Source organism: Cydia pomonella, chromosome 21 (assembly GCF_033807575.1).
Source record: "Cydia pomonella isolate Wapato2018A chromosome 21, ilCydPomo1, whole genome shotgun sequence".
Classification (NCBI taxonomy): Eukaryota; Metazoa; Arthropoda; class Insecta; order Lepidoptera; family Tortricidae; genus Cydia; species Cydia pomonella.
Window position 1 is genome coordinate 3,620,167 of NC_084723.1, and position 21,500 is coordinate 3,641,666.

The 21,500-nt window shown below is 36.4% G+C and overlaps 2 protein-coding genes across 2 annotated transcripts in view; one reads left to right on the forward strand and one right to left on the reverse strand.

Annotated features, from left to right (window-relative positions):
• Positions 1-7,168: 7,168 nt before the first annotated feature.
• Positions 7,169-16,404, reverse strand: LOC133529914 (golgin subfamily A member 7). Its single transcript, XM_061867716.1, has 4 exons — positions 16,057-16,404; positions 14,552-14,704; positions 13,548-13,733; positions 7,169-12,736 (listed from the first exon to the last, which is right to left on the reverse strand). Exons 1-3 carry the CDS (start codon positions 16,207-16,209, stop codon positions 13,557-13,559), a joined length of 483 nt encoding a protein of 160 aa, XP_061723700.1. The 5' UTR covers positions 16,210-16,404; the 3' UTR covers positions 7,169-12,736; positions 13,548-13,556.
• Positions 16,405-20,687: 4,283 nt separating this feature from the next.
• Positions 20,688-21,500, forward strand: part of LOC133529455 (uncharacterized) — a 48,787-nt gene continuing 47,974 nt past the window's right edge. The window contains exon 1 of the mRNA XM_061867166.1: positions 20,688-21,040. The gene's annotated coding sequence lies outside the window, so the exon portion shown is untranslated. The remainder of the gene's footprint in view (positions 21,041-21,500) is intronic.

Below are 21,500 nucleotides of genomic sequence, written 5' to 3' on the forward strand. Positions count from 1 at the left end.
GTTGAGAGCGTTTATAGTCGCCTACCTTAGACGCACCAATAGAGATCAGACAGCTATTCTGTTAGAATTCTGTATTAGTTCATAATGAATCTTATTCCGTGCTCAATAGAGTAGTAATTCAATAAACGCTACCTATACGGCCTGACCATTTTTTCATAGTGGCACGCGCCTTTGCGGTTTTTAAACAATAGATAAGACGATAATCCGTAGAAGCTCACGGAGAAAAATAGAAACGCAAAATGAAGTTGTAAAGACACGTGTGCGGCCGCCTAACATATTTCAACAAGGGTGAAGTTTTAGCGACATTGTGTTTAAATTCGACATAAAATGTGTGGAACAATGCATGAGCGATAGCTTCCCTTGAGCAAAATAATGAAGTTATAAAAACACGCGTGCGGCCCGCCTACCATGTTTGAGCAAGGATGAAGTCTTAGCGACATTGTGTGTAAGTCCAACATACTTCTCCCAGCCAAGTGATACCATACCTCTGTAATTAAAAAAACTCTAGAACGGAAACTGAAAATATATTTATTTGGAAAATACATACTTAATTCCAAGATGGCAAATAGATACTTTTGGAGCGTTGTTTCATTCGCTAGGTACTATTGACACTGACTGTACAGTGAGCTACGAAGTTGCATGAAGAAATTACGAATGAATTCATTGATAGTCGCCATGCGCTTTTACGACTGATGGTACGTTAGTACATCCGCTAGTCTCTTATAACTTGCACTGTTTCGGAATCCTTCAGAAAAGCCCCAAGCCAAGTAATAACCTCTTTAATTAGATCGCGTAAAACGTCATGTTTACGGCCTTCGAGAATGATCGTGGGGCGAGATCAAACGATTCTCGAAGAGTTATTACAAGGCGTCAAAGTAAACCCATGTGCTCATGTTACATGAAAATAACAGTTTAAATGGAATAAGCCTAAAGCGGTATCACACACTTATTCTGTACTTGTCCTCCTCCTTGTATCGGTATAATGTGGGTCGTGACCTTTTCTAGGGAACAGCTTCTTTTTGACAATCTCCCGCCACCTCTTTCTGTCTGTCGCCGAATGTAGGGAACTTGAGTTTAAGCAGATATAACAAAACACGTGCTCTATATTTTTTCCCGCTCTCATGTACTCAAAAAAGTCATTAACTAGCAAGTAGCTTGAGCATCACTTTCTATAGGAGTTAGAAGATTTAGTAACTTTTTAATACTTTTGAGGACAATTTCTCTCAATAGTTTGAGTTTGGGCAGCTAAAAAAAATACGTGTCCGTTATTTTAGACAACTCTATAACATATATAAATATAAATCAAATCGGAACCGGACAGTTGGGTACGAAAGTCCCGCGTAAGTACCCATTGCATTGGTGAAGCTGACGACTGTAGCCGTCTCTGGCGTCCTTGGCAAGACTTTCCAATGACGTTCATAACCGTCTATGGCGGTCAAAGAGTTAAACCCTATCAACGGGTAAGTCCAAGTAGCTCAGTTGTCAGCGGAGGGCTTGAAGGGTTTGTATGGGAAGGTGAAATTCGGCTTAGCTTGCCGGGGACTCTTAAAGGCACTCTGGCGTCATGGGCGACGCTGATTGATTACTTCAGGTGATTTATCCGTTCGTTTACATCCTATATCATAAAAATAAATTGAGCCATATTGAGCACAATTACCTACTCCTGCTAATTTCTTAGCCTTAAGTATATTAAAGCATAAAATGAAATACTCCGTACTAAGCCTATTGTACATGGCACGTGCAGACTCTGGGTTCAAACCCCGGCTCGTACCAATGCGTTTTTCTGAACTTATGTACGAAATATATTTACCAATCGCTTTTCGGTGAAGGAAAACATCGTGAGGAAACCGGATTAATCCCAACAAGGCCTAGTTTACCCTCTGGGTTGGAAGGTCAGATGGTAGTCGCTTTCGTAAAAAACTAGTCCCTACGCCAAATCTTGAGATTAATTGTCAAGCGGACCCCAGGCTCTCATGAGCCGTGGCAAAGGCCGGGACAACGCGAGGAAAATTTAAAAGCTATAGTTCCCTTAAAAATAAAACTTCAATATAAAAATAATTATCACAAATTGTTTAAGTACTGTAGAATATTTAGTGTATATGACAAAGCAAAACTTGCTGTGATTTAGAATATAAACACTTGTTGGGGCAGTTGGACAGGTGTAGGAGACCATCCCACCTCCGGACCTTAACCAGTGAACCATGCTTTAAAATACCTAAAAGTACCAATGAATATGGGAAAAGGCTCTGACTGACATACCTGCCTAATATCCTGAACAGTTTACCCAAACAAGTAGTAGAAACTGTAGAAAAACATCCTGATAAAATAAAGAGTACACTTAAGAAAGCACTGATTAAAATGTGTTTATTTTGTAACAACTATAGTATTAAAATAAAATGTAAGCACTAACTGCCAACAAAACTAATTATATAGTTGAGGCTAAACTTAGTCAAGATAATCTCCAAATATAGAGATTGTAACTGAGTTCGGACTGTATCTCAACAACAACGCTGAAATAAACAGTTTTTTTTTTAATAACTTTACTATGAACATAAAAATCATGAATAAAACAAATAGAATACAATTAAATATTTATTACAAGTCATAATAAATTTTACAATATGCAAATCTATTTACCTTAAAACATATTTAAATACGACAGGGTTTTAAAAATTAGGTATTTATATAAAATTAATTTAAACTTTATAATATGTGCATTTTATACATCCGTTACCCTAGCTTACCTAGAATTTATCTAAATTAATAACAATTTCAATAGATTATTTATTTCTTAATTATAATTATACACCAAATAACCCATACTTTTATTATAAATATATTTACGTAATACAAACACACCACTCATATATCTCAATCTCGAAATTAATAATATAAAAGTTTGCATGTCTGGATACTTGGATGTTGGGATGATTGCTCCTTCTTTTCGCAAAAACGGAAACATATTTAAATGACATCTTGCATACATATCTTTTACGGCATGAAAAAGGACATATAATACTTTTTATGCCGGAATTTATAGAAGGTTAAAAGGGGATTGCAATTTAGAACAGTCGTCAGCGTCATATCGTAACACACTTTTACTATAGAACTCCTTATGTCTATACGTGCTGATGTGAATGTATGTGTAGATGATTTTATATAAAATGTATTCATCCTTGTGTCTTATCGTGTAAACAAACGTGACGTTCCAACAATACAACAATTTAAGTGATATTATTGTGTCATTCCAGGGAAAAGTGTGATAATGTCTTCGAGAAGTGTTTGTTTACATCATAGGATAAGTAAGGATGAATACACTTTATATGATATGCCGATTTTGGTACTTTAGCTGTCACTATATCGGATGCTGACTGTACTATGGTGGAGAGTGTGATAAGCGGTATACACATAGAAAGCTGTAATTTGACATAGAATTGAAAACAATAGAGGTGACCCAAAATGACTAAATATTGGATCTTAAGGTGGTTCGATTTTCATACAAAAAACAATCGCTATTTTTTAATTAATTACACAATATTATTACATAAATAGTTGCGCATCTATCTACTTTCGAATATTCATTTGCGCTAAATTAATAGAAAAACTTTGTTTCATACAGAAATCATGCAATAATCAACGTTATATTTTTATAAATTTTACTCATGTGTGTGTGACAAATGTCGTGTACAAATACATTGCGGCGTTGCCACTCCATGCTTCGGACGGCCATCGGCGCGACGTTGCGATGTTTGACGCGTTTTTAGCTGACTCTGTCGACACTGACACTCAGTGTGACCAGGCGTACGATAATTGTCGTACATGTACGATAATTTGGGCCCCGGTATGACATAATGTTCCAAAGAGCATTATCGTACACTAAAGTACTATAATTTCAGCCCTTGGATGATGCCACCATAAAAGTCTAGTAATTTGAAGCAAAATATGACACTTTCTCTCAGAAATAGGCTAAAATTAGTATATTTTGGGTGTTCGGCTCCTTGGTGTAAGTTTAAAGTTTAAAATGTCTCAATTTCCTGTATACCGTTTGAATCTATCCCAAAAATACACAAATATAAACAGATTTTTTGCGCAATTTAGACGAAAATTGTCTTTTTTTTATTATTAATTGGAAATTTAAGCTTATGTTGCTAGACATGTTTAGGGGCTGCCTTTTTGATTGGCGTACGATATTTTTTTCAACGGTACAATAATATTGACACTCAAGTACGATAATTCTCTTCCGCTCGCCTGGCAACACTGCTGAAACTTGATAGGACCTGGGGGCCTACCGCGAAAACCTAAATTCGCAAATTGCGGGGATCTTTCTCTTTTACTCTCACTAAGACGTAATTAAAGTGACAGAGAAAAATGCCCGAAATTGACGAATTTCGATTTTCCCGGTAGCCGCCCTGGTGCTTGACGTACTTGATAGAAAACAACGCTGCCGCATGTTCTGAATTGTGATTTTATGTGTTTTTGGATTGAAAATGATAGCGACGTCTAAATCAAGTTACAAAAATCATCGATATTCTGGTCCGCGAAAAACCAGGAAAAATGTAACTGTAATTGGAGTCTACAAAAATGACCAATTCATAGAAAATATGACCTAGAAACTAGTTCATTTTTATAAAACTCAATTTTGCCCGAGATTGTACTTAGGCGAATACCTAAGGGAGCTAAGTGTATTGATCTTGAATAATTAGTTGGCTGATATATGACTCCAACATGATATGGACATTTACATCATAACTATTATACCTAGTTGGTTACTAAGTTCTGTTACTCGATTTCTTTCTTTCTTCCTAGCGTTGTCCCAGCATATTGCCACGGCTCAATGGAGCCTGGGGTCCGCTTTGACAACTAATCCCAAGATTTGGCGTAGGCACTAGTTTTTACGAAAGCCACTGCCATCTGACCTTCCAACCCAGAGGGTAAAACTAAGCCTTGTTGGGATTAGTCCAGTTTCCTCACGATGTTTTCCTTCACCGAAAAGCGACTGGTAAATATCAAATGATATCTGTTCTGAAGTTCTGTTACTCGATTTGCAACCTCTTTATTCCCGTTAAAACAAATGCTACCGAAAAAATAAAAAATGGCATAATGTGGTGGACTTGTGAGCTATAATTATATACCACACATAACGCTTATCTCGTCGTATCTATAATGAATTGGGGCCTAAAAGAGAATCGTATTCCAATTTTTTGAAACGCTTGTATTACTTTCTATATTAACTAAAAGTTGCCTTAAAATTCAGCTTTTATACTAAAAACGGCTTTAAATATGTTAAATTAACAAAATATATTTTGACGGATGCTTTCGCGCCTAAAACGCTCTTTGAAAATTGTGTGACGTCACAGTTCATGGTTTGACACATAACTACATACACACGTAGAAGATACGAACTGTCAACTGATATTTGTCATTTGTTGTTAATCGCCTAACTGTCAACAGTGTCAATCCGAGAGTTGTGACGTCATCAGAATCTTCAATGACGTTTCGAGTTTGGTGACGTGACGTGTGCCAAAAGATATTTTTTTAGATATTCAATATTTACAAAAATATGGTCATTACAGGTCCCCTAAAAGTAGTTTAACGTGTTCTTATAATCCATAAGAATTTATTGGGATACAATTATGCCCTAAGATTTGTAGATGGAAACAACCCTATTGCGTTGCACAAATGTGGGCACCCGCCAAACATGATTTTGGGTGTGTACTCAGGGCTAACACAGATTCATTTCTGTGAAAATGGTGTGAAAACCGGAAACTGGAAACCGTTCTCGAACCAATAGTGAAGCCCTTAAGCCACACCCTATTTCAAAACCAGCCATGGATCTTTGAACAAGACTCAGCTCCTGCACATAAGGCAAAAACAACTCAAGCCTGGTTTCGAAGGAACAAAATTGACGTTATTGCCCACGAAGACTGGCCGTCCTCCAGCCCGGACCTTAACCCCCTGGATTATGCCATATAGCAGGTTATTGAGGAGAAAGCCTGTGCTAAACCCCACACAAATCTTAACTCCCTCAAGCGGGCCATAGTTAAGACAGTGACGGAATTAGACATGACAATCGTGCGTTCCGCTATTGATGACTGGCCTCGTCATTTCAGGGCCTGTGTCAAAGCCACAGGAGGCGATTTTGAATGATATTGTCATATGTGATTCCTGATTTTGTGTACTTCATTTTACTTATTATTTTATAATATATACTTTATTAAACTTTCGTTGGTATATTTTATGTAGATAAAGATTATTGCAGTAACAGAATTTAATAACCAACTAGGTAGAAAACAATGCAATACATAAACACATAAATTGGATATGATGTTATCCGTTGAATGAAATTGACAATAAATAAAATAAATAAATAATTTTCTATCCCTAGGCATTGTGTGAAACTTCTAGTTGTGTCAAAATATCGGGAAATCAATAATATAAACAAACATGGTAAATATCTCATTTCTTTTTATAATGGTTATAAATAGAAGGCCATGCAATTTTGTAACTCACTGTAATTTAATTAAATGTATCGTAAAAAAAGGTTTTAATTCTACTGTAAAATAGTACCTACTTTTTTAAAGGCTGGGCAGTAAGGGAAAACAGCGTTTTTTTTTGAAAAAAATACCGGAAAATCTGACTTACAAATTTGGACTTTCTTAGGTTCATTCTACTTAGAATCTTCTCCACCCTAGCATTAAAAAAAGATATTCTAAAATATCCATACCATTACGTCACATTTTAGTGTGAAAGAAATTTCAGTGTAAAACTAAAATTTCAATACAAATTTTCGGGTTTTTATAGCACGAGGATTGATTATGCTAGTGATTCTAAGTTGGAAGAACCCAAAAATATCATGATGTGTGAGAATCAGATTTTTAATATTTTTATGGAAAAACGCTCATATTTCTCATAAAATAATTTATTTATAATAGGTACTTGATAATACTGATAACAAAAAAAAAATTAATGAGTCTCGAACCCACATCCTCTTGCATGTATTTCCACGTACATACCGCAACGCTATTGAAGCCTACTCACGCTGTGCCAAATTGTCTACTACAAGGATCCCAGTACGACTGTTTGAATGTGTGAGTGATAGTTAGAAATAGAGTCAAGAAACATTCTGTCGACATTAAGGGGTAGTTTTTGTACAATGAAGTGTTCAATGTTTGTTTTAATAGTTCAATATTTATTTAAAGAGTGCGCTAAACATAATTTACAGTATAGAAATACCAAAGACTACTCCACAAAAAAATTAAAACTCAAAATTTGCAATTGTGGCGCCATCTAGTGAGGTTTAAGCTTTGGGTAACCTAGTCGAACCACCTTAAAAAAGCTGCTAAATTAAGTAAATTTAAACATTCAAATTAAGACCGTAGATAAAATTGAGAAACAAACAAACATTTAAATTTATATCTAAGTTGTAAAAATGCAATTACAGTTTGTGTTAATGGTAAAGCTACAAATAAATACAATGTCATTATATACATACACAAAGAATAACCTAAAAATTAAAACTAAAAAAAAACATTATTAACCCTTAGACCGCCAAAGACGTCACATGACGCGCGCGGCGACAGTCCAATATCAACTTTCGTGCTTTCCGACAAGGATCAATATGACGCGCCGCGCACGATAGGCGTGACGTTCACAGGGTTATTAACAAATATAACATATTGTGATGATTAACTATTGTTATGAGTTTTGCATAATGCTTACCTGGGCCTTGTATACTCTGGCACAGCCACTTTGTCAGTAGAAAAGGCGGCAAATTTAAAAAATAGGCGCGAATTGATCTCGCATAGAATAAAATTGTTCGCATGAAGTTGAGTGTGTTTCAGTATACAAGGAGCTTTTGTCATAACTGACCAAACTGAGAGGTGAATATGTAGGTTATGACTTACTTTCGGACAAACCCCGAAACCGCAAAAAAACCAGCTGTTCTATAGAAAACATTTACTCTGATCAAAGAGAATTTGAAATACGGGTGTATTGTCAAAGAAAAATTTGTAGCGAAAGTTTTACTGTCATCTTTCGACACATGATCAAAACTTTTAGAACGCCATTTGGCTTTGATCCTTATTCTTTCACTCATATGTGTTAAATTTGTTAAATATCAAAATTGACACCATCTAATAGATCAAAGGCTAAAGGTATAGCGTTAGCGACATCGTTTCGAGCGATGGCGCCATAACCTTTAGGTTGTTCCCGGTAAGATGGCGCCACTTTCTGATATTTCAAATTCACGAATTCGACATTCGAATTGTCGAAAGATGGCAGTAAATTTACTTTCGCTACAAAGTATTCTTTGACAATACACCTCTATTTCAAATTCTCTTTGCTCTGATTCATTTAAATGTATGGGAGATGGCAGAAACTTTATTCGCAATTTCGGGGTTTGTCCTATGGGCCTTTACAATTTTTTCGGGGTTTTACTATGATAAAAGTTGTTAAGTATGACCCACATATTTACCCCTCAAGACTTTGGTCAGTGATAACAAAAGCATCCTGTATAATTAACCCTTTGAACGCTTTATGTCATAAACACAAACATCACTCAAACGCTAAGCTCCCGAGCGCAAGCGAGCTAATATAAACCTTACTCGAAAGTGTGAAGGTTACTTTGACAGCGTCCATCATAACACCTATACACCGTGTTTTTTATTTACTTCCGTTATTTGCAAGGGTGCATTCCTGAGCTTAAATTAAGTAACTTTCTCAAAGACACGGGTATTCTAATTAACTCCATTTCGGAGATAATCAATAATTTATTTTTTTCTTATTAGGTCCCTAGAAGCGTATACACTTGCTTTAGGGCCTATTTACATATTGATTAGTGTTTAGTACGAGTTCATACAGTTGCTACTAAACGTAAGTACTATCTGCGACAATCGATGTTCGAAATGACATTGATATGTCACAGTTTTCAATTGTTTGGTTGAAATAAATGTAATGCCGGTGTTACAACAACGCTATATGCAACATTTAGTAACTTTTTATAAAATAAAAAATATACAGTATTTTTTTGTTTTAAATTAACTATGCCATTTCATTTTAGTTTCCTTAACCTTTTGAACGCCAGGCCTATCGCACGCGGCGCGTAATCGTGAACCTTGTCGGTACGCATGAAGGTTGATATTGGGCTGTAGCCGCGCGCGTCATATGACGTCTTTGGCAGTCAAAAGGTTAATCGTACTTACGCATACCCTGGAGTTAACGGAATTCAATAAAAACACGGTGTAGTTGTCCTTGGCGCTGTGGGCACGACCAGTAACGACGCCTTTAGGTGTTCTTGGCGTTTAAAAGGTTAATATTGAATGTAGGTACATTTAAAAATTAAAAATAGGGGAAGATCGTTGTGACATTGGAAGTACATAACTTATACACATCAATTTAACCATCACCTCAAACTTAATAAATTAAAATAAAAATAAATATTGGAAATTTGATAAATCATGGCAGTAGAGTCAGTCTTCTATTCAATTCAAAGAAACGTTAGCTTCGAATTGAATAGAACAAAGTGAGAGAGTGTCATTTTGTGTCACATATAGAAATTTGATGTTAATAATGACAACCTCACCTCGTCATTACAAATGGCATGCATAGCTTGATCGGACTCTAAAACCAATCTGTTATCAAGGCCAATCCGCACACGCAATTATTAAATTGTACTAAGGTCTGATTTTTTCAAATATCAGATATATATATTATATAGCACGCTCCCTTTCTTTCACATGCAAGAAGACATAGAGAGTGTCATATTTATCTAACAGATGACTTCATGTGATATTTGAAAAATCAGACCTAAGATCAGTAAATTAATCAGGTTTTCAGTGTCGACGATGTAAATACATCGCATGTGTTAGCCCTGGATGTAAGTGTCCATAGCGGACTGTAACAGCTTAGCATTGAATTAGATCTCGGAAGATCTTTAAAGGTTTAAGGGTCAAAAACTTTTTTTAGTATGAATTAAGATAATGCGTCGTTCCCGTGGATATAATAAAATAAACTGACTTAAATGGCTTATTTTAGACAAGAAAAGACGAGATGGTGCTGACTGGCTTTATACAGATAAATAACTATTCAGATAAATAAAATATAAACTGATGCGTCGATTTCTATCAAACATAGCTAAGAAACATCAATTTTCACGCAATAAATAATCCGCATCGAAATCGGCCCATCTGTTGGAGAGCTACGATGCCACAGACAACCATTGGCGTCAAGAAGATATAGTATTGACTACAGTGTTTTTGGTACAGCTGCCTGGCAGTCAATTCTGAACTTTTTCATATTTACATTTTCAAGTAAATCTTTATATTGATTTTCATATTGATCTATAAAACTTTGAAATTCTCGGAAGCAATTGTAGTCGGTTTGATAATAAAATAAAGTCGTTTTGTTATATTTTCTTAATTTATCGTTATAGGCATGTTAATAGTTTCTAATTCTTTAAATACGTATAACGAAAGTCTTCGGAAATGTTTTATAATGTAATGTATCAAAATCGTTAACTTTTGTAATGTCCACAGAAAATGACGCTGGTTTTCCAAAACGTTTTTAACCCTTAAAAACCTTCATAGGAAAGAAAAAAACTAATATCAGCTTTGATGCCTTAAGTCCAGCGGTACATAACCTGTTTTTTTTAAATGGCGCCCCACTTAAAAAAAAAACATGTCGGCACATGTGAGCAGATTATAGGAAATTCATCTTTTCAGCAGATTATGGCAAAACCGTATTTGTGTTATAACAAAAAGATTGAACAACCCCGACAACCCGTTCTCTTGAATAAACAAATGTTCAGCCGAGCATAGGTTATTTATAATGTATTCGGTTTTACCCTTCATCTGGAAACTACATTAACGTGTCTTAAGCTTCAGATGTCTGAAGCTCATCAATGATTATTTGATAAAAGATTTAACGTTGGTTACGCTGCGCAAAGAAAATTACCGTAGAATGGCATGGAAGCTAGTGCTTTAAGAGAAAAAAATATGAATTTTAATTATGATCTTAAGAATGTTGAACGGCCGCCTGATGTTTGCATTAATGCGCAACACCAAACCTATTATTTATTTATTTATTTAAACATTATTGCAAATACATGAAAGTAAAAAGGCACACTTAATGCCAGAAGGCCAGACCAGTCCAACCATGGGCTAAACCGAAAGATTGAGTTGGTGCAGGGTCAAACAGAATAAAATTACAATACAATATTATTATTGGCACATTTGACCTCGCAATCCTAAGAATCTTGCAATCGTAAGGGCCAATCAATCTTCATAAAAAAAAACCGTTCAGATACGAAGAACTATATTTGCCATGATCGTTGTTCATTTAAGTCGCGTATTGAAATAAATGCTCAACGCCACAAAATTATTATTAGTTAATAAGTTACCTCTTTATTTCTTTAACCTTTTGACCGCCAAAGACGTCATATGACGCGCGCGGCTACAGCCCAATATCAACCTTCATGCGTACCGACAAGGTTCACGATTACGCGCCGCGTGCGATTAAGGGCCTGTATCACAATGTCTAAGTAAAGTCCTGAATAAGCTACTTGCCACTTCTGACGAATAAAGTCATCGTTGGTGTTTCACAATCATCAAATAAGCTTAACTGGTGGATAAAGTGCTAAGTTTTGTAGGATGTTTTATCTGGCAGTTAATTCATTTGTTAATTAGCTATTCATTACTATACTTGGACATTGTGAAACAGGCCCTAAGACTCTCTGAAAGATTCTAAAGGGGTCCACTGATTACCAGTTCGCCGGACGATATCGGCCTGGCAGTTATTCTCGATTGTCAGCTTTTGCGAATAACTGACAGGCCGATATCGTCCGGCGAACTGGTAATCAGAGGGCCCCTTAAAGTATGTATATAGTTACCTCAATATTGTGGATAATATATTTTTAATTTAACCTCCTCTGAATCTTAGCATTTTCTTAGTTACATCTTAAAGGAGATCTGAGTCCGCTTTGGCAACCTACTTTTAATACCAAAAATTGGCGTAGGCAATATACACCGTGTTTTTTTTTATTTCAGTTAATTTCAAGGGTACGTTACATCCCTGAGCTTAAATTAAGTAACTTTCTCAAAGACACCGGTATTCTAATGAAATCCATTTCGGAGATAATCAATATTTATTTTTTGTTTAGTACGAGTTCATACATTTGCTACTAAACGCAAGTACTATCTCGGACGATCGATGTTCGACATGACATTGATATGTCACAGTTTTCAATTGTTTGGTTGAGTTAAATGTAATGCCCGTGTTACAACAAAGCTATATGCAACATTTAATTACTTAAAAAAAAAAAAAAACGAAAATTATCTATGCCATCCTTAAACATACTTAATCATGCTCCGAAGTTAACGAAGTTCAATAAAAACACGGTGTATAGTTAGGTGTATTATTTTTTCTTCTCTTCATCTTAGCGTTTTCTGAGTTACATCCTCTCTCTGAGAGCTCTAAGTCCGCTTTGGCAACCTACTTATAACACCAAAATTTGGCGTAGGCAATATATAAAACCTACTTCAATTTAAAATATTAATAACTTCTGTCCCGTAGCCTAAACATTCTCTGCCATTTTTTGCGCAGCGTAACCAAAACCTAATTTTAACTCTCCAAAAGTCATTACCTTATATAAATAAAATTTCCAAAAATCACATTGTTTTAACTGGCATAAACGTATTTAAAACCAGTACCGTAACTGTTACATGAAGAACTCCCGATTCTCCTGGAACAAGTAATAATAGTACATTACTTCAAACGCCGGGAAGTGAGGAGTTGCCGGCCATGTGTGATAATATAAAGCAGTGGTGAGCAAAGTAAGGCCCGCGAAAGGTTTTTTCCAGCCCGCTGCCGGTCCGATAAAATAATTAGTAAGTATAATTATGGAATTGGCCCACAATAATCGCAAAATAAAATACCTACATTTTTGCTGCAATTCTGGCCCTCCTCTTAAATTTCTTTAAAAAAAAATTTACGAGTGGGTTATAAACTTAATGGTTGTTTTTTATTACAAAGAAATTTTGTAATCTACTGTCTACTCGTTAAAATTGTCTTGATGCCCTGTCAGAAAGGCTTATATTAAAAATATATATTATAACCTATTAAACTATTACTAGTAATTCAGTGAACTCCGCTCCGCCATTTTGATTTGAAAACCCTATGTAATTAGCGAACCTGCTCACAAAGAGAACAGCCAAACTTGAAAGTGTTTTGCCCAAGATGAAACAAATACTATTGTCTTTTGGCCTACGCCTATACTTGCCGCAAAAACTAACTGGCGACTGTGATCATAATGCTATCTTCTTTACCCTTGTTAAGACGAACCAAGAGTGAAAGATATGGAATAATGACCTGACTCTCCACTTAGTGTGCTTCAAGTATAGTACAGGACGGGCGCGACAGTAGGCATCTTGCGGCTTCTTTCGTCTTTTCCCACTGTATTAATAAGAAAGGGACGGGTACACCGGTCTATATTGCAGGCGAGATACTGTGTCGCGCCCGTAACTTCGCTAGGCCTAGGCTTTGTTCTATTTTACCTGTGGTGGTCAAGTGTGCCGGATCTGGTTGGAGTTCCCTGTAGGACTCTGATAGTTGGGCATGTCGATGATGGTGATCTCGATGACCCGGAGCCCCCGGAGGATCGGATCGGTGATGTGGATGCCCTTCGGGTTGTAAACCCGCTCGTTTTGGGTCGCTATGAATTTTGATACTTTCCGGAGGTGCTGAAATTATATATGGTTTAAGGTTAGTTTTATTTTCATAACTTTTTCTTACTCTCACATAATTATGTACAAACGTCTCATTTTATAATTTTTGGTCAACTATCAGTCTCTAATTATTATTATTATTTAAGCTTTGTTCTCGCACATCTGTTAGAAAATTGACTTTTCTTTTTTATATTTTTATTACATGTGATCCTTTGAGGGTAAGAGCCCCCTCCATCTTGTTCCATTTTTCTTTGTCTTTTGTCTAAATGATCAGTCTCTAATATACCTACATAAATAAGTAAATAATATTTATTTTTTACCTCTAATTTTGAGAATAGATATTTTATAAACCTAACTTTAGAAATAAATGAAAACAAAAACTAACTAAGTCCAGTTTTAATTAAGCTTAGAATATTTATAGAACAAATGTCACAGTGAACCTTTTAACCGCTTAGAATTTTTCATCAAGCATGCTTCTGTTGCCACCGGTAAGTTACACAAAGTTTTGTCTTATTGATGACACTGCAGTGCAATGAGCTGAATACAGTGTATGTCTTATATTATATATCTTACAGTGGTTAAAAGGTTAAAGTTATCTGCCTTCTAAAGATAAGTGATTCGTTTCAGACACCCAATGCCAATGTGGGACGACTCCCCAAACAATGGAACACATGCTGTCTTGCCCAGCATGCCCGAATGTCTGCTCTGAGGAGGACCTCCGTGATACGACAGACAGGGCGATAAATGTTGCTACCTTTTGGTCCCACACAGGCTGCAAGTCTGAAACCATCAAAACAAGATGAGATTACTTGAAAAACTGCAATAATGCATACCTTCTCATAGTGTGTTTCTGTACAAATATAGATGAAGTAAGCTGTTAAACAAGCCAAACAGCCTTCACAGTAGGTGCTGCAGTCTGCTGTCTCCGCCATCTCAAAATGCTCATTCAATCTTTCCATAGTATACTCAAAGGTTTGTCGTTCAATCTGTAAAGGGAAATAAATTAAAATACATAAAATATTGTCGGTTAATACTTCACCCAGAAATAAAAAAAGTAATTGTTTTTTATTTATTTATTTACTTCACCTTTCACAGAGAAGTGAGCAATCCAAGGATCATTTTTAAATGTAAGCTACTTCTCAATGCAAACCAAGACCGGATGTTTGGCTTTCAGTTTGCAAGGTTCGGTCCTACTTAGTTTTGGCTGATATGGAATGATTTTTATGCCGAAATAAAACCTGTCAAAACAGAATCTTTGGTTGGGCACTGCCGTAAATACAATATCAGCGCAGCCGTAATGTTAGGCAGCTTTAGAGCCAAACCATAATCTTTATGATAAAACCAAGACTTTGGTTGGACTTCTTTATTTATTTTCGTTTCAAAATAACTGAGTGTTGCTAGCACATGAGGTTGTTGTTTGGAGCATGATTATACACCGTCCTAATAATGGGCACTGTGTAAATGGACACTACTGGACAGAAACAATAGCTCTGGGAGTCTTGTGTGTTCAAGGTACCGTTACCTTATCATTGTTATTGTTAGTGGTCCATACCACTAATAAGGTTTAATAAAATACTACTAGGTTTGCAAACAAGTATAAAGTAACTGTTTTGTTTTTCATGTTAGCATAGTCAGCAAACGAGCAGACGAGCCGCCTGATGGGAAGCGGTCATGGTCGCCTATGGACATAAGCAACACCATAGGAATTACCACCATAGGAGGGTTTATTGTGGATGAAGGAGATTAGCTGTTAGACTTTAAGTAACAGGTTCAAGGTTCCAAGTGTTCAAACCTCCTTTAAAGGTAAAGTATTCAGAGAGATATATTTTACAAAATATGTGGTAATTTTTTTTATTCAAATTAACCTACAAAAAACTACAAATTAAACTACAGTTATATGGTTAAATTAATGCGGCACTGGTGCTTAATAACAAGTAAAACCAATTACAACAACATAGGTGTATGTTTTCTCTAAATAAAATCATTCAGAATGTAAAGTTAACCACAATAATAGGCACGCTTAATAATCTCATTATAATGTATCTCTTCTGTGAAGTTGTAAATACATACTCTTCAAACAAGCCTGAGAATTGGCCCATTTACATGAGACATTATCAATTTCCTATAGACAATATAAATTGCATCAAGTAAAACCCATTTTAATAACTCAATTGTTTGTTATAATGTAAGGCCTTCCTAATGAACTTACTTAACAGAAATGCTATTTTTTTTAATATTTCACACACATTAACGACCTATAGTATACAGTAAAAACGGTTCAATAACATGCTTTCTATTTTGCAATTTGCAACAGGCTTATAAACATAGCAATACTCACTCGATCTTCCAGTTCTGGAGGAAATCTAGTCTGGAATTTAACTGCTGTGCCTTCAGAATAGTCCCTTTGGATAAATATCTTTATTCCTTGTTGAGTAGGAGTCTGTTGGCTGCCAGGCGTATTCGGGCCAGAGGGGATACGATTATTCGCCATGATTACTCACAATCCAATGTCCAAATCACAAGTATTATAAGTCAAAACAATGTTATTGCATGTCTAGTTGCAGTTTTAAGCCTTTGAAGAACGTAAGAAAGGCTAGAAAACGAGAAATCACTAGATTTTGATTCACAATTTACGACAAGACTATTGTAAATCATAAACTGAACGTCAGTGAGACAGGCCATCCATAACCATATTCCATTCATAGAATTTCACGATAAGGATTGCATGTCTCGCTCTTCAAACATACGATTGTGTACTAGGTAAAATGAGATAAAACATTTGAATGTTGCCAAAGACAAAAAAAAAATTTTTTTTTAATAACAATTATGGCCTGGATGCGAGTTCTTTAAGCCAAAATTTTCAAAAGTATTTAGGCGTTTTTCCATTACGGTTATTCATGGTTTTGCTTCGTTTTGACTTTTGATCTAAGAGTAAATAAGTACTTATATAAGGTAGCCGTGAACGCGACGCGAGTGTGGCGTCGATTTCGCAGATTATTCACGCCTTCGCGCCTTGTTTCCTGATTTTGTGTCGGTTTTTTGCAGGCGCGGATACAAGATTTGGCTTAGGGGGGGGCCATTTTGAGAAAATCTCAAAATGGTAATCAATTTCAATGGTAAATCAATTTAGTAATGTGAGAGCCAGGGTTTTAGGGGGGGGCCATTGCCCCTATGGCCCCCCCCTTGTATCCGCGCCTGGTTTTTTGGCCGGCGTCAAAGGAGGCGCAAACTTGGAAGACCCCACATTACACATTATTTTGCCTCATCAGCTGTAAAACGTAGTGATTATATGCTCTTTGATCAGCTGTGGCAAGATAAATAATAATTATATTGTGATTATTATATTATACTAAGCGGCTATATTTTAAAGTTTTACATCAAAACAAAATAGAAAAACAACTAATCCATATGGTATCGTATGATGCCGTAATAGTACATTACGATACAAGTGCGAAAAATAGGAAATTCGAAACGAGTGGCGATAAATTAAAACACGACCGAAGGGAGTGTTTTAAATCGACACGAGTTGCGAATTACCTATTCGCACATGTATCGTACAACGTTTTACAGTACATATGGCCCTTTAAATGTTCGACACAGTAACATAATATGCTACTTCTCGCACTAGTGCTATAAAGTAGCCCCATATGTACTGTAAATATAATAATTAACATACTTTACCGCCATCTTGCCGCGAACCAAACTGCGAAATCGCCGTGAAGTTGTGGGAGTGCGAAGCCGCGTTTCACTACGCACTTAGTCTGGAGAAGGCTTTAGACACATACCTACTTACTACTATTGAAATACGGTTTTAGTAAAAAAGCACTGGTGGCATAGCGGTAAGAGCGTGCGACTTGCAATCCGGAGGTCGCGGGCTCGCGAGTTCAAACCACGGATCGTACCAAAGTTTTTCGGAACGTATGTACGAAATATCATTTGATATTTACCAGTCGCTTTTCTTGGAGGAAAACTTCGTGAGGAAACCGGACTAATCTCAATAAGGCCTAGTTTACCCTCTGGGTTGGAAGGTCAGGGTGGCAGTCGCCTTCGTAAAAACTAGTGCCTACGCCAGTGCTAGTGCTAGTCCCTAGGGATTAGTTGCCAAACGAACCCCAAGCTCCCGCGAGCCGTGGCAAAATACCAAGACAACGCGAGGAAGATGAGTTCAGCTACATTGTAGTTAAGATCCGAGGGTGATCCCTCTAAAGCCCAATATCCTCGTAAAGCCCAATATACATTCAAATGTACATTAGAATGGTTGGTTTATGAAACCAAATAAAGTGCTTTCTCACACAAACGAAATTCATTCCAATTTATTATACAACAAGGTTTAATAAAAACATAGAATTTTTTGCATCCATGTAGATTTACTAGAAATTCTTGGTAGAAATGAATGAATTTTTTACTAGAAATTTTTGGTAGAAGAGCCGGCTGCAATATTTTGTATCGACTTGATATTGCGATGAAATTCACAATTAATAGTTTCCCTTAAAAGTGAACTAAGTCCGAATCATGATAGTCTGCCACTGCGGAACTTGCCGAAAGTACAAAATAGAAGGCCACTTCCGTCTGTCAAGGTATTTCGGCAGAAAAAGCCTTGGCAGACTTACAGAGATTATTTTATATTCCTTGAAATGAGGGTTAATAGCTACCGAGTACTGACTGGAATTGGTTACACTTACATAATCTAGTCTGTCATCAAGGTGTTTCGACAGGAAAAGTCTTGGCAGACTTATATCTGAAATGGGGGTTCATACCTACCGACAGGAATTGGTTTCATGGTGGTATGAGATGGGTATATTTTGGGGTCCCCATGAGCACATTTAAGAGCGTCTGCCAAGCACTTTCGGCAAAAAAATGCTGACAGATTTAGCTTTTTCTGTGTCTACCAGTAAATTTCTAACTGCTGCCAATGCTATATAGCCAATTGCTGAGCTATTTAGGGTTCAAGCTAATTTGGTTGTAATAGTAACAGTATGAAATGTCCAATGTAAAGGAAACACTAAATGGCTATTAAAATCCGAGTCTGTACGAGTATTCAAAGTTGCTAAGTGGGATTAGCATAGACAGATATTCAGACGAGGAAAGGAAGACGTCAAAATAATTGGGCGCTGGATCTAATGCAGAAATTGGAAATAAGCGCGGCCCGCTCGGCTGTCGCTTTCGAAGAGCCAGTGGCACAATACCGTATTCCTAACTTAACCATTAGTTAAGCGCGTATCACATGATCACGAGCACTTTTTGTAGAGAGACTGGCTTTGATATAAAATGTGTCCGTCGACCGTACATTTCTGTAGTGTTTAGAGTCTGACCAAGCGAGTCGTGAATCAAGGAATTGAAATAACAGTTTTTTTTATACTTCTGTCCAATTTCTTTTCGTTGTCTTGTTTTTTGTCCCCAAAAATGTGACAGACTGGAGCTTTTTGTATGAGGTATGGGGAGCTTTTTGTATACTTATTTAGTTTTTAATTTTTCCCAAGATAATTATAATATACACCTAGAAAGACATTCAATAGCACGCAACTTCTTTTATTTATTTGATAAAAGAAAAATAAATAAAGTGTGACAGAGTAGACAGAGTAGACAAAATCGTTGCCTTAAAAGTTAGCTTGTGACACAAATTGCTGGCTCCGGTCTCCGGTTAGAGTCGGACCAAGCTAAATAGCATTTACAATGACAAAGTGTACATTTTATCACTAATTGATTATGAAACTATGACGTCTATAATAACACTATTCACTTATTTCTTCTACTCAAAGCTATGCCAAGTTAGCTTAGATGGATTGTAGTTGTGTGGGTTATGATAAAGTAATCAGACGTTGAAAGGAATACGTCAAAAGGCTAATTAGGTGTTGGATCTAATGCAGAAACTGAAAGCCTACCGCGAACCACGTTCGACGTGTTGCCTCCCTGTCACACTTACGTACGAATTTACAAGTGCGACAGAGAGGCAACACGTCAAACGTGGTTCGCGGTAGGCCCTCTGGAAATAAGCACGGGCAGCGTGGGCGTGGCCCAGTCGGTTGTCGCTTTCGCAGAGCCAAAATGGCACAGTAATGGATGAATCGAGGACGTTGCTAGACTTCACTAAGCAGAACAACATAAGTCTTTTTAAAATTAAAATAAGCATAAAAGAAAAAAAAAGCTTATAACTACTTTTAAACGTTTTGCTTATGCGATTTAGAATCTCGAGAAGAAGTAAAAAGTTAACTATCGCTTAAAGCGCAACTAGCGTGACGCCACCGGCCTTCCGTATGCGGTCAAAGACCCAGATCCACACCTTGCTCTTGGAGAACATGGTTTGGCAAACTTGTGAATAGTGATGTGCTACCTACCGGTATCGATATATCGATGTCGATAATTAATGAGTTAGTTTTCTTCAATTATTTTTCGTCTTATTCAAGCACTTTGTTTAGACGTAGGTATGTAATGTTTTATGTTGGGAAATATTTTTACAAAAATAGGTATTCGATTAGGCGATCACCAGATCTGATGTCGATATAAATATAAATGAGATCATAATAATTCAGTAGGTACTCACATTTTATAGGTACGTATTTTGCAAGTAGGATGAAGGAAGTCGTTTAAATATTTAACCGTATTTGCATCAAGAAAAAAATCGTGGTTAATTAAATATTTTACTTAGGTTTTTATTTAGAATTCTATCTATCTTGTTATCCTAGCTTGTTACTTAGAGTGAAAGTAAGGTTTTGTCTATAATGCAAAAGAAAGTAAATCTAAATTGGCAAGGGGAATTGTTCTGATGGGATAGTGGAGCACCAGAACACCATTAGTTAAGTTAGTTAGTAATAAAAATGTTAATTAAAGTCTGATGCACTAATTTGTCGGTAGAATAAAGGTGGCAAATTTGAAAAATGTTGCCGTGAAAGCTTGACCTCCCATTGTAATTTTAAATTTCGCTTATTTTTACTGACAAATTTGATTTCAATAGTTAAGCAAACCATTTCTGTCGGCAGAAAAAGGCAACAAATTTAAAAATTGTAGGCGTGAAAGGTTATTCTTTTAGAAAATTAGTTCTTCGCTCGTTTCCCATTGACGCCGTGGGTTTCCCAGAGTATATACTCGTATAAACTATCGATAAGTTTCTTGCCATCACTAAACGCGATGGAGAGCTAGTCCCTCTCTGTCACTCCCACCCAATGGCCCGCGCGAGATCAAACTTAGTAACCCAAGCGATACTCCGCGCGTCGCATGCGTGGCCGGCTTTACGACCACTGCCGTGTATGTAAGCTTTGTAAACAACAGTTTTTTTTAATTTGTGAAAGTGGCCAGTTGCAACGGACTTGGATTATGGATTAGAGGTATTTTTGTTTTTATTTTTTATCTATGATTTTTTGGGATGATTGCTACGATATTTAACCCGGTTTTCCTGAAACCTAGGTCATCCTTTGCCCTAACATCAGCTGTTTTCCTAATATGGACCACCTAGTTATCTATTAGGTATTAGGCTGCTGAAGTTAGCATAGTTAAAGTATACTTCCAAATAACACAGGTAAACGTTATTATTATGAATACTATTATATTATATTATTTATACTTATATATTAATTATACTTATACTGCGGTTATCATGTTATAGGTGACAACATTAGGTCAACTAAACCAGTTCCCATAGCAAGAGTACTGTGAGAATCAAGTTTATAAAATTAATGCATTTTGTCTATGAATTTCTTTCTCTATTTAAGATTTAAGTTACAAAAGCGATTAATGTTATGGCAAGTCAACATTCTGCATACCTGATGCTAAAGCTCATCAGATATG

Coding starts and splice junctions, on each gene's coding strand:
- LOC133529914 (XM_061867716.1), bottom strand. CDS start 16,209: ATGGCGAATAATCGTATCCCCTCTGGCCCGAATACGCCTGGCAGCCAA. Junction 14,705..16,056: donor CTCCAGAACTGGAAGATCGA/GTGAGTATTGCT, acceptor TTCCCTTTACAG/ATTGAACGACAAACCTTTGA. Junction 13,734..14,551: donor CAGAAACACACTATGAGAAG/GTATGCATTATT, acceptor ATATAATTTCAG/CACCTCCGGAAAGTATCAAA.